The sequence below is a fragment of the Cornus florida genome, unplaced genomic scaffold, assembly GCF_030987335.1.
Source record: "Cornus florida cultivar Cherokee Brave unplaced genomic scaffold, ASM3098733v1 CherokeeBrave_3.0.0_Hap2_Chr09, whole genome shotgun sequence".
Classification (NCBI taxonomy): Eukaryota; Viridiplantae; Streptophyta; class Magnoliopsida; order Cornales; family Cornaceae; genus Cornus; species Cornus florida.
In genome coordinates, this window is record NW_026775579.1 from 57814971 (window position 1) to 57828862 (window position 13892).

At 39.7% G+C, this 13892-nt stretch overlaps 1 protein-coding gene across 1 annotated transcript; it reads left to right on the forward strand.

Annotated features, from left to right (window-relative positions):
• Positions 1 to 365: 365 nt before the first annotated feature.
• On the forward strand, positions 366 to 13593 carry LOC132272664 (uncharacterized). Its single transcript, XM_059773765.1, has 6 exons — positions 366 to 831; positions 982 to 1034; positions 1158 to 1556; positions 1816 to 1946; positions 2070 to 2254; positions 13394 to 13593. Exons 1-6 carry the CDS (start codon positions 366 to 368, stop codon positions 13591 to 13593), a joined length of 1434 nt encoding a protein of 477 aa, XP_059629748.1.
• The last annotated feature ends 299 nt before the right edge of the window (positions 13594 to 13892 follow it).

Here is a 13892-nt window from a genome sequence, read left to right on the forward strand (position 1 = left end):
CATATCATACTTTTGTTGATTTGCTTTGATGTGTTTACATGCTACTTGTTGACTTATTCCGGTATTATGACATGTTTATGTGCTTAGTTTGATAACATATTTATGTGCTTATATGTTTAAATACCTAGAAGTTTCAGTGTTTGTTTTAGCATGTTATATATACTTATCTACTTTAGCATGACCGTATGTTACATGCATTGACATGCTTTTTGTTTCGTGTATTCATAGTGTGAGTCGCATTTGGTCATGATAACTTGTGTTATTGTACAAGTGGAGAGTCTTCTCGTCATGACGGAGCGGATGAGTAGGTTGAGGACACCGGGCTCACACGGGGTCTAGGGAGGCCCAGGGTTCGACCTCGTGGTATGGATCCTAATCCACCACGAGCACCGACTTATGAGGAACAGATTACACAGGGAGTGGCTCTGGGGATGTCAGAGTCCATTCAGGTGATGTTTCGCCAGCACATTGCAGGGATGCAGATTCTGGTACCGGCACCAGCACCGACACCAATTGTTAATGAGGCATTGGACTACTTCATGAAGTTACAGCGGGTTAAGATCAACCAGTTTATAGGGAATATGGATCCGCTTGCTTCAGAGGCTTGGTTTGATCTCATGGTACGCAAGCTCGATAACATGGGAGTACCTACAGACCGATTGAGGATCTCCTTGACAGCTTTTATGTTTATGGGAGATGCCGATATCTGGTGGAAGTCTATGACCAATATCCACAATATGAAGGTGATGACATGGGAGGAGTTCAGGACATTGTTCTTCGACTGCTTCTTTCCTTGGGCTATGAGGCAGGACATGAGAGTGCAGTTCACAGGTCTCTATCAGGGTAGGATGAGTGTCATTGAGTATGAGACACGCTTCACTTCTTTTTCCCGCTATGCACCGGAGATGGTAGCTACCGATGAGCTTAAGGTAAGAAAGTTTCAGGATAGGTTATATCTTGATATTAGGCTACGGATTTCAGTATTGGATTTGAGGACCTACGAAGAGGTGGTCCAGAGAGCAATTTTGGTTGAGGTAGAGGACTGAGACCAGCATAGGATCAAGGGTTCATATGAGCAGCCACGTGGAGAGGCTCCATTAGTATCCGTTGGGGGTCAGTGGAAGAAGGCTAAGGCCAGGGACAGTTCTCATGTTTAGGGACAGTCACATCAGGCTCAGTCTGAACCCACAGTTCCTGTTTCCTCGGGGAAGTTGATTTGTCACCACTGTCAGCAGCTAGGGCACATTAAGCCTCGCTACCCACAATTGCAGTCTCAGGGCAGCCGTTCTCAGGCGAGTAAGTCTTTAGCTTTGACGCAGGGGCTCAGGGAGCTTGTAATTACTATAAGTAGCCTGAACATTTCAAGAGGGAGTGTCCACGCCTACAGAACAGAGCACAGGGTGGCACTGGTTCACAGGCCACACCAGCATAGTTTGCAGTTGTGCAGTCAGGTTTCAGGGTGCCTCAGGCACCACAGTCAGTGGCGCCATCAGTTGGTTCTTATCCGGGTAGGGGTTTTACGCCTACTGCTTCTGGACATCAGTTGGGCCACCAGGGTAGTTCTTAGCAGTTAGGGGCTTAGGGATGAGCTTACGCATTGCCACAGGCCGATACCTCCGCAGGGACTTCTACAGTTCAAGGTATCTTTCCAGTTTTTAGTTCTTGGGTTAGAGTTCTTGTTGACACAGGTGCATCACATTCATTCATATCTGCACCATTCACATATTCTTTGGGTCTGGAGGTCATGCAGTGGGATGGTTTCCTTTGTGTTGACACACCAATTGGGGTCCAGTGTTTTTAGACCGTGTTTGTTAGGGTTGTGCTATCGAGATAGCTGGGCGGACTTTAGAGTTCAATTTCATCATTTTTGATATGACGAGCTTTGATGTCATTCTTGGGATGGACTGGTTATCATTCTTTCGTGCAACGATTGATTGCTTCCGTGGGTGAGTGTCTGTTTGCACTCCCGCGGGAGATTGTTTTCACTTCGTGGGAGATCGGAGTGATTCCCACTCGACGATGATTTTCAGTGTTGGTGACTGGAGTCACCGTAAGTCCTACTTGGCTAGCCTGTTAGCTGACGAGGACAGTAGTTCAGGCCGTGTTTTTTTGGCAGTTGTAGGCGAGTTTCTGGGTGTCTTTTCGGAGGAGTTGACGGAGCTTCCTCCTCTTTGGGAAGTTGTCTTTGCCATCGACGTCATTCCTGGTACTGCGCCGATCTTTATGGCACCGGCAGAGCTTGATGAATTAAAAGGTCAATTGGGTGATTTAAAAGCTAAAGGCTTTATTTATCCTAGTGCTTCACCATGGGGAGCACCGGTTCTTTTTACGAAGAAGAAGGATGGGTCTTTAAGACTTTGCATCGATTATCGCAAGTTGAATCATGCTACGATCCAGAATAGGTATCCTTTGCCTAGGATTAATGACTTGTTTGATCAATTGAAGGGAGCGACATGCTTTTCGAAGATTAATTTGAGATCGGGTTACTATCATTTGAGGGTTAAGGATGAGGATATATCCAAGACTGCTTTCCGCACACGGTATGGCCATTACGAGTTTCTGGTGATGCCATTTGGTTTGACTAATGCTCCAGCAGCTTCCATTGATTTGATGAACCGTGTATTCAGTGACCATCTTAATCAGTTCATTGTGGTTTTCGTTTACGACATTCTCATATACTCAGCTTCGGTGGAAGAACATGAACATCATTTAAGGACAATGTTGCAGATCCTTAGGGATAATCAGTTGTATGTTAAGTTCGAGAAATGCTAATTTTGGCTATCGGAGGTGAAGTTCCTTGGATATGTCATGTCAAGGGGTGGTGTTATAGTGGATCCATCAAAGATTGAGTCTGTGATGGATTGGGAGCGTCCGAAGGCAGTGTTTGAGATTCAGAGTTTTCTTGGCCTAGCCGGCTATTACAGGAGATTTGTTCCGGATTTCTCTCGTTTAGCGGCACCTATGACTCGCCTTACCTGCAAGGGGGTCAAGTTCATATGGAACGAGGCCTGTGAGTTTGCTTTTCAGGAGTTGAAGGTCAGGTTAACATCGGTTCTAGTTTTGATCATTCCTGAACGTGGTTTGGATTATGTGATCTTTTGTGATGCTTCGCGGGAAGGTTTAGGTTGCGTCTTGATGCAGACAGAACGGGTAGTTGCTTATGGATCTCGACAGTTGAAGACTCACGAGTTAAACTATCCGACACATAATTTGGAGCTGGCTGCAGTTATCTTTGCCCTGAAGGGGTGGAGACACTATTTGTACGGAGAGAAATTTGAGGTTTTCTCCGATCACAAGAGTCTCAAGTAACTCTTCTCTTAGAAGGATTTGAACTTGAGACAGCACAGATGGGTTGAGTTCATAGAGGATTATGACTTTGAGTTACAGTACCATCTGGGTAAGGCCAATGTGGTGGCTAATTCATTGAGTAGGAAGTCACGGGGGACTCTTGCTAGCATTTCCATTCACAGATGGAAGATGATAGAAGAACTTGCAGATCTTGGTCTACAGTCTTACGAGGATGTTTCATCGGCTATTTTATTCAGCCTTGTGGCTCAACCAGCTTTTGTTGGTAGAGTTATTAGGGCACAGTTGGAGGATGGGGACATGAAGGCCATCCATGTTCGGATTTCAGGCGGCGAGAATGTTGACGGTTGGACCTTACATTCAGACGGTGGTCTCAGGTACAAGGGGATGATGTTTGTTCCTTTGTCTTGTCGTGAAGACGTTTTTTGGGATTTTCACCACTCTCGGCTCGCAGTTCATCCTGGTGGTACAAAGATGTATCACAATCTGCGACGACAGTTTTGGTGGCAGGGCATAAAACGGGGTGTTTCACAGTTTGTGGCTCGATGCCTTACTTGTCAGCAAGTGAAGGTAGAGCATCAGCGACCGGTAGGATTGTTACAACCATTACCAGTAGCTAAGTGGAAACAGGAGCATATCACTATGGATTTTGTAACGGGGCTTCCGAGGTCTCAGGCAGGGACTGATGCCATTTGGGTCATAGTTGACAGGTTGACTAAGACGGCTCACTTCTTACCCATGGCAGTGACAGATAGTGCAGAGAGACTGAGTGGACTATATGTGAGGCAGATTGTCAGGTTTCACGGGATTCCTGTATCTATTATTTCGGATAGGGATCCGCGGTTCACGTCTCACTTTTGGCAGAATTTTTAGATGGCCCTTGATACGGGGTTTCATTTCAGCACAGGATTCCATCCTTAGACTGATGGTCAGTCGGAGCGCACCATTCAGATATTGGAGGATATGTTACGGGCTTGTATTTTGGATTTCAGAGGTAGTTGGGAGGACCACTTAACTTTAGTTGAGTTTGCCTACAATAATAGTTACCAGACCATTATTGCCATGGCACCTTTTGAGACGTTGTATGGCAGACCTTACAGATCTCTAGTTTGTTAGACCGAGGTCAGTGATACCGTTGTCTTGGGTCCCGATATTATCATCGAGACTATAGAGAAAATTAAGTTGATTCGGCAGCGGTTGGCTACCGCACAGAGCAGACAGAAGAGTTACGCTGACAGAAGGAGACGATCCTTGTCTTTTGAGGTAGGGGACCATGTCTTTCTTAAGATTTCTCCTCGCAAGGGACTTCTGAGATTTTGACAGACGGGAAAGTTGTCTTCTAGGTTCATTGGACCGTTTGAGATTTTGGAGCGCGTCGGTGAAGTTGCTTATCGTTCGGCGTTACCGCCAGACCTGGATAGGGTTCACGACGTCTTTCATGTTTCTATGCTGAGGAAGTACGAACCGGATCCATCACATGTTTTATAATGGACAGATGTTATTATTGATGAGGACGTAACCTACGAGGAAGATCCAGTCCAGATTCTTGATTCACGGGAACAAGTCTTGCGGACCAAGACCATTCCATTGGTTAAGGTCTTATGGAGACACCACAGCGTCGAAGAAGCTACCTAGGAGCTCAAGCAGGAGGTTCACTCTTGGTATCCCCATTTGTTTTCTCTTTCAGGTACGATTCGATTTCGGGTACGAAATCCCTTTTAAGGAGGGTAGGTTGTAATGACCCAGTCATTTTTCTTCTTTTCTTTTTTCGGTAATTTTTTTTTCGTCTTTTTCCCTATTTCGTCCTTTTCTCGTTTACCATTTTCTCTGCATAACCTTACTTTTTGTGCTCGGATTTGATTTCGACTTTGCATACATCCATGATATTTAAATTCCATGATATCTACATTTTTACTTTTGTAGAAAAGCATGCTAAAAGTCTACTTTTCCTATAAAGGATATGGATGCATAACTTCTTGTAATTATTCATTACTTTTGGGGTTTTAGTGTAATGATGAAAAGTAATTATTTTTTGTTTTAGGGATCATTTTGTAATTTAATATGGAAGATATTTTCAAAAAGGACCTTTTTGCAATTTTTGGAAAATGTGACAAGTGTCATATTCCTAAGGTGCCACTTGTTGGTTTTGTGGTGGAACCACTTGGAGGCCTAATCTTATGACACATGGAGGGTGGAGATTCACCCATTTGTTGGCCTAGGATATGAGCCCTTGTTGACATAGATGGTTGACAAGTGTAGGTTCAATATTAAGTCTTGGGAGTTTACTTAGGATGATGACAAGTGTAGGCTCACCATTTGGTCATGCATTAGTGTGTGTGAGAGGTAGTGTAAGAGCACCTAGTGAGTGGAGGATTTCTAGATCCTCCACTTAGCATTTTTTTACTTTATCTCTTTTATCTCTTTCTTCTTAAGAACCCTAACCAAGCCACAATTGAATCCAAAGCTTGGTTTAAGGCTTTGACTTCAATTTTGACCTCCTTTTACTCACCTTAGATCCTTGAGCTTGGAATACAAAAGTCTTGCCTCACTCTCCTCTACATAACCCAGAAGGAAAACTTGAAATTCCTTTGCTTTCCTTGGATTCAAGAGGAACAATCCTTTTGTGAGGTAGGGGGTGTTCTAGTTTATGCTTTTGATGTTTTATATGCCTTATGACTTGGTATAAATGAAATACATGTCTTAAATTTAAATCTTTAAGTTAATAGTTAAGGGTAACTTCCATGAAGTTAAGCTAATATATGATTTTTGGGAAGGCCATAACTTGATTCATAGCATATATTAACTTGAAGTCATTTTAGGTTACTTTAAAATCTAGAGGAAATTATAAATTAATTTAATTAATTTTTATTCATATGTTCCTATTAGTTAAATTAAGTTTTGAGGTGATATATGCAATGATCATGATAGGTTTGTGAACATATATCAAATTTAGCATGTTTGGATGAGAAATGAAATCTAGAGAAATTAGTTGTTGTAATACCCCTAGGTTTCAAAAGGATAAAATAGGAATTTAATTTTGATTTTGTTGCATTTTTATTTAGTTATGTGACTTTTTGTGTTTTGATTTCTTAATTGATTTAATTGTGTTTAATGAAATTTATTGTTAAATTGTATTTGTGTAATTATTCTACTTAAGTGGTTAATTGTTATTGTTTTAATTTAATTATTTATGTGTTTTGAATGATTTAGTTAATTATATTTATTTAGTTGTTTTCCTTTGTTTATTTGTTTTCAATGTCATTAATTAATTATTTATTAAATTGTAATGGATGTAATTATTTAATACTGTGTTTACGTATGTTGAGTTTGGAGTTTTAAATTATGAAAATAGGGTAGCCGATGTATGAGTAGGCTGGGATTAGGATTAGGGTTTTTCATGAGTCTATATGTATAGAACAATATATGTTGCAAGGGTTTTGGAGAAAACCCAATTCACGTATTATCTGGAGAGGGGAAAACAGAGGCTCTGGAATGATTTTGAGAATAAACAGAGAGGGTCTTAGGAGATTAAGTAAGGGAATTGCTCGTGGATTGAGCTAAGGAGTAACAGAGGTAGAGAGCAGTGACCAGAGGAGGAAGGGAAGGTCTTGGGGTTGCCGAAAATTGCAGACGGATGTTGAAAGGTTTCAAACCGAAACCTAAAGGTAAGTTTCAGTCTATCTCTTTCTGGTAAACTTGTGTTCTATGCATTCTAAATAGACTCCAGGAATGTAACTAAACTTTAAAACGAATATTTATGCATAATAAACCAAGCTGAAATCTATTTTTACGTTTTGTGTTTCTGTAATTGTTCTTTGATTCAACTGTTGCGACTAGGATTTAAGCTTTTATAAATCAAATACTAAGGGGATGTGAGGAGTTTCTAGGACTGTGTGGGTGTAAATTGAACTCTAGGAAGTTTAAAAATCTGTAACAAAGGTGGGATGGATGACTGGAATTACGCTGGAAGCGAAGACGAAGGTCAGAGACGAAGGAGCGGGCTCTCAGGAGAGAGAGCGGGCTCCCTTAGTGAGGGAGCCAGCTCCCATGAAGGTAGAGCTGGCTCTCCATGAGGGAGAGCTGGCTCTTGAAGATGAAGAGCCGGCTCCCATGGTGGGGAGCCGGCTCCTTTGAACAGAAACCTCTACGGGGTGTTTTCTGCAGTTTTATAGAGATTCAAGGGTTAAATACAAATACTAGAAAATAAAGGGGGTTCTAAATGTGAAAAAATTAACCTATTAAGACCCTTAAACAGTTGGTTTATACTAGGGTGCTAATCCTAAGGGGCGTCATGAAACGGAAACGTAGAATAGGCATGCTGTCAAGGAAGGAAGAAGGTTTAAGTTACTAAGTTTGTTTTAACAACTTAAACTAACTGGTATTGAATTACTTTTGGGATGTTATATAAATTATATATATAATTTAAAGGAGGCCATAAAGGTCGGATTAGGACATGGTCATAGGCATCATGAACTTAGATATTAAATGGCATGCTGTCAGGAGTGGTAGGAATTTTAGTTGCTAGTTTTGTTTTAGCGAACTAAATGGACTAGTATGGGAATACTATTGGGGTTTCATATACTGTGTAGTTTAAACTTCAGAGTGTCATATTATATCAGACACAGGTTTTGGAGTGGAGGGTCAAATGGACGTCATGTGATGTAAATGTTAACTTTCATGCCATCAAGGATTGTGGAGGATTTCATTACTAGTCTTTGTTTTAGAGATTTAAATAAACTAGTATAAGAGTATGGTTTGGGATTTCTAGTATAATGTATCCAATTCATAATTCTGATAATTGTTATCAGAATTGTCAATTCATGAACTGTTGAAATTTTCGTTTTGTCAATTGAATGGATATGGATGGTTTAATTTGTTTATCAGTGCTTTAACAATTTAAATGGAAGTTTTATGATTATAATCATATATTGGATGCATGATAGGATCTTATTAATATTGGATTTCTATTATGTTGGTTTCTGGATATACTTGATGTTCATTTGAGTGTGCATCATTTGTGGATCATCTGCATTATATGCATCGGTATGGGACTGTGGCATATCAGAGATGGATTAGATCAAAAAGCTAAGTCCTACCTCTTCATACATAAGAGATGGATTAACTAAAACAGTTAAATCCTACATGGATGCATGTCCTGTCAACTAAAACAGTTGAACGACATAATATTTATTTATTTTATCTTTCTGCATTAGGAAGGAATTTATATATATACTTATGGTACCGTGGTACGAGCTTGAGTTTCCTGACCATGGTTAGGGTGCGTATATCGCTTGGATGGATAACTAGACCTAATGACGTTCCCTGGTAGGTCTAGGTGTGTATGACTACGTTAAGGCATTTTGCATGTTACCTTCTACTCAGGTGTGATGACTATAGGTTAGTGAGTATCCTATAGTGTGTATCTATATCTATATAGACTATTTTAGATATTGCCGAGCTATCTAGGATGTATCTGTGTATCGGGTTTATGTATGGATTGTAGTAGGATGGAACTTGCATGTGGGCCTAACCCACTCTTATTTTTCAGGTGTTCATCAATAGCAGGCTTAGAGTTTTATCGTGTTGATGCAGATACAGACACTCACTCTTCCGATTGCATAGGATTTCCTTTCTATTTTAGTTTTGGATATTAGCATGTAAATTATTTTCAGTTGGGGATTATTAGGGGTCCACCAGATGGATTCCAGAGTTATACGGATTTGAAGGATTTAAATTATATTAATTTATTATTCAAACTTTGAGGATTTTTATTTTAGTTTTCTTTCAACGCATTATTATTTTATTCTTATTTCAGTTTTTATTCCTGCTTGTTTACATATTGATTGTTTGGTATCTCTCGGATCTATACCCGGACTTGATCACTTGTGGCTCTAGAATCGAGGGGTATCACAGTTGTTTTATTAGATTAATCTCTATCTTGTTGTATTAATGATTTGAGGGTGGATTTCATATTGATTACATGTTTAAATGTTGATTTTAAACTTGTATAATACTTGTGAGATTACATACTTATTATTGATTAATATTGTTATAAAGGATGACAAGTTACATAATAATTATTCAACATTTTTCATGCCATTATAGTTGTAAACTAGAGCATGTATTGTGTTTCCAAAATTGGTTTGTGCATGGTAGATGGTTTTACATTGTATATATATGTTGTGTTAATACATATATGTTGTTGTTGCACAAATTGTTGATTTTGGAAACTTGGGATGTCGTTGTTATGACTAAGGCTAGGGCATGGTTCTAGTATAGGGGAATGTCCCTCTACAAGTCTAGTGCGCACATAGGGAGGTTACCCATAGGCTAGTAACCCTAAAGTAACTATGGTATCGGTTTGATCCGGCGTGATGTCCAAGTATCCACTTTGGTTGATTTCGCATTTAAATTCCAAACTTGATAACCATGTGATATTGCATCTCATTGTGTCATCTTAAAAGTTCCAATGTCATTTTAATAGCATGGACTAAATTCTATTGAATTACAAACTATGTAATAAGTTAAACTTATGCATGCTCATTCCCTACGAGTAAACTTGTTTACTCACACCAAAGTTACTGGGTGTTTTTCAGGTAAATAAGCTCTATTGTGGGATGCACAACACTCTTAGACTTGTTAGAATTCTTGGAGTACTTTTGGTGACATTGAATATGCAGTTGTAAGTATATCATGATCCTTTTTGGTGTATTGTATAAAAACTTGTATTTATTGTCTAAACTATGTAATATGCACTTAAGTACATCTTTTGCCACTCCTTGAATGTATATGTAATGAGGCCAAAGACACTTATATGACATATATGCTAGTTTAACTTCATAGTTTGTTTATGGATTATAAGGGATTTCACGCATTGAAGGGTCATATTTTGCATATGACATGCCATGAGGCCATAGGCCATTGTAGCGCATCTAATACATCATTTTACGTTTGTGTGCATGCTCATATCTCACAAAACTCTTAAGTTTTGACTTTTGAACCATTTATGGATCAATTATGAATTTTTATAAAAAGATTCATGCATTGGAGTATGTTTTAAGTTCCCTTCTATTTTAGCAGGTTAAAGATGCTCTTTTGAGATTAGAGAATGTTTTTAAGTGTGTTCAGATCATATGGGATGCATGCACCACCTTAGAATTGGACCAAGGACCTTTTCCTAACTTTTAGCACCTTTACTAGTCATTTCGGCCAACCGAAATGCCATTTCGGTCGACCGATGGCCTTTGGGAATTCCATTGCATAAAAAACATCACTTTCCAGTAGCCAAAAGTACTGTTCAGGGCTATCTCGGTCGACTGATGGCTCATTTCAGTCTACTGTAGTAACCACCCCTTAAAAACATGTTTTCAATAAAGTTTCTGGTCATTTCGGTCGATCAAAACTCCATTTCGGTCGACCGAAATAGCATACATTCCCATAGTCTCTCAGTTATGTTTCAGCACTGAAGTTCCAACTTCAAATGATCATAACTTCTTCGTTTCTAACCCAAATGGGATGATTCTTGAGCATAAACTGAAGGATTTTGAGTCAAATTTCCAATGATACCAATTCCATTCTCAGATTCCATTCACAGTGGGAGTTATTAAAGTTTTAGTGGGACAGTGTTAGTTTTCGCTTAAACCGGAAAAGGGCATTTTGTGGGATTCTTGTCCAAAGTTTTTTTGAACCTCTTTGAATGTTATGAAATAATTATATTAGGTTGTATTCACCTTGTTTGACTTGTTTAGAGTCAATTTTCCCTTTCTAATTGTGAATTGACCATTATGCCCTTCATTGACGAATTTTGCTCATTTTTGGGCACCGTTTACTCCTTTCGCTCTCTTTAAGTTATGTGACTTTATGGAAGGTCACATGGTTGTCTTAGGGATGATTTATATCCCTAAAGACCTTATTTTATCATTTTCTTCCGCATTTCATATCCGTCACCGGGTTAACCTTTGGGAAATCACTATGTACCGAGTTGAAAAACATGGGTCACGACAAATGAGTTCTAATTTGGCCTTATCTCCTGATTTTATATAGGCTTAAAATTTAGCTTTGCAATATATGAAATTTACTTAAAAATAATCAGATGGACATGAACAATGAGAATGTTGGGCAATACCCATCAAGAGACAATCATTCTCTTGATGCTGAGAATGGTGAGGACGTAGTAATTGAAAAGGCCAGTGTTACAATTTGGTGTGACGCCCATCAAGAGACATTCATTTTCTTAATGGAGGAAGAGGTTAGAAAAGGAAATCGTATAACCACCACTTTTAATTCAATTGGGTAGAGGCATATTGTGGACGGAATGTTAGTGAAAACTGGAATGAAGTACACCAAGGACCATTGTAAAAAAAAATTCAACACAATGAGAGCACTATACAAAGATTACAAACAACTATTATTTGAGACTGGTGTAGGGTACAACAGTGAGATATGCATGGTTGTGTTAGAAGATGAAAGATGGGAACGGTTGTGCAAGGTTAGTATTTCAATACATGTCTATTTACCATACATAAAGTTAGTAATTAGTTAGTCAGTATTAAAAGGGTTTTATGAAAAATAATTGTAAGAGAATAATTTGTAGGTTATCAAGAATGGGAAAAAAACAGAAGAAAGGGGTGTAAGCATTATGAGAAGATGATAACTATTTTTAGGGATATAAATGCTTTTGGTAGGGATGTTCATCCTTTTACAAGACCACCCAATCCCACCCAAGTGTCAACACATAAAGCTACAATTCATAGCATTGAGGGCAATGTGGACATGACTAATGTACATACAACTATTAACCTCAATCCTGCTCCTATACCTGTAGGTAAGAAACCTAAGAAAGAGAGTTTTTTCCTCCATAATGTCTCAAGTGATGGCATGTTTGACTGATATTGGGAACATGAAATACAAACGAATTGAGAAAGCCATAGCAGAATTATCTTCTAGTTGTCCATTATCTCTTGCTAAAGAAATGTATGAAGTTCAATCTCTCACTAAGAAAGAAATGGATCCCTAGGTTAAGGTGACAAATGTCATGACGTTTGTGCACTGTATAGATATTTAGATTACCTTGGGGAGTTATAGTGGCATGGATTAACGGTGTGTCATCGTTCTCACGTGATGAAGATTGTTATTTGGAGAATGACTTCTTCTTAAATTAAGTAGGATGCGATATCCCGAGTAGTATTTGTTACTCCCTGGCATTGTTAAGTTGTGTGTGTTGATGCCCTTATGTGGGAGTATTTATTTTTATTTCATTCTATATTATATTATCTTATTTTATTTATGGATGGCATTCTTGGCACTCGGTGTGCATGCATATATTATATGTTGGGTTCAGTTCTTTTTGCATTGGCTTCTTATGTGTTTTTGGGGTATTCCCGATAGGCATGCATGGTATGAGGTTGTTAGTCTAGGATGGAATCGTGTAGAGGTGAATCTGGGTTCCACGTGATTTAGAGTTCTGTATGCGTTGTCATGAGTTATCCTTTTTCCTTGTGTATGAGTGGTTTGGTTTCACCTTGCGTAAGGGTAGATGTCCACGGTTAGATGCTTATTAAGTTTTGTGTGATAGGGTATTAGGTACACCCAGGTTCATGTGTTAGCTTCTTAGGATTCATTTTCCTTCCTGTTTGATTTTATCCTGGTGTAACGGGTGGGTGCTTGCCCATTTACCCAAAAGCTTGAACTGTTGGGTAGTGCTACATACCCACCCATTTATACCTATGTCACTTCCCATCCGGATCCGATGTGGGACAAGTCTCCCCTTGTAACATTCTCCCCCACCCGAACTCGCAACGCCCTCGTTGCGGTCGGGCCACCCTGCCTACCTGGGGTGGCTTATCCGGATGCCTTCCGGGCCGGGCGCTTGGCGTGACACCGGATCAAAGACTAGGTCTAACTCTGATACCAACTGTAACAGGTGGGCGCTTGCCCATTTACCCAAAAGCTCGAACTGTTGGGTAGTGCTGCATACCCACCCATTTATACCCATGTCACTTCCCATCCGGATCCGATGTGGGACAAGTCTCCCCTTGTAACACCTGGCATGGGCGCTATCATTTTTGGGTGTTGTTTCTCCATATAGGAGTTGTGCGTGCCAGTGGATGGGCGGATATCTATAGAGTCCCTTCCTTGTTGAGAGTCTTTGGAGTCGATTTGGTTAGGATTAGTTGGCTTACTCCTGTGAAAGGAGGTGAAGCCCTAGTTCTGGTGGCGTTTGTTCCGGATTCGGAACCATTCAAGTATAGGATGTGGGTTGTTGAGGAAACATTAGGTTTCTCTTAGAGTCTCATTGTAATGATGGCTAGGTGCGATAGGTTATTAGACTTAAGGATTGGTTATGGTGGTTGCTTTCGTTCTTTAGGATTCACGTATGTGAACTTCTTGGAGGAATGCTTTAGGTTGCCAAGGGATGGTTTTAAGAGTCTGTATGTGTGGCCACTGGACCGTGACATCTCATGTTTTATAGTGAGCTCTAGAATCTTAGAGATTTAAGGGATTTTAGGTGCAATACGTATTCTTCCTTTTAGAGTCATGTGGGAGTAATGATTAAGGTTTTGACCTAAAAACAAAAATGACATGAA

Coding starts and splice junctions, on each gene's coding strand:
- LOC132272664 (XM_059773765.1), top strand. CDS start 366: ATGGATCCTAATCCACCACGAGCACCGACTTATGAGGAACAGATTACA. Junction 832..981: donor CATGAGAGTGCAGTTCACAG/GTCTCTATCAGG, acceptor TACGGATTTCAG/TATTGGATTTGAGGACCTAC. Junction 1,947..2,069: donor ACGATTGATTGCTTCCGTGG/GTGAGTGTCTGT, acceptor CTACTTGGCTAG/CCTGTTAGCTGACGAGGACA.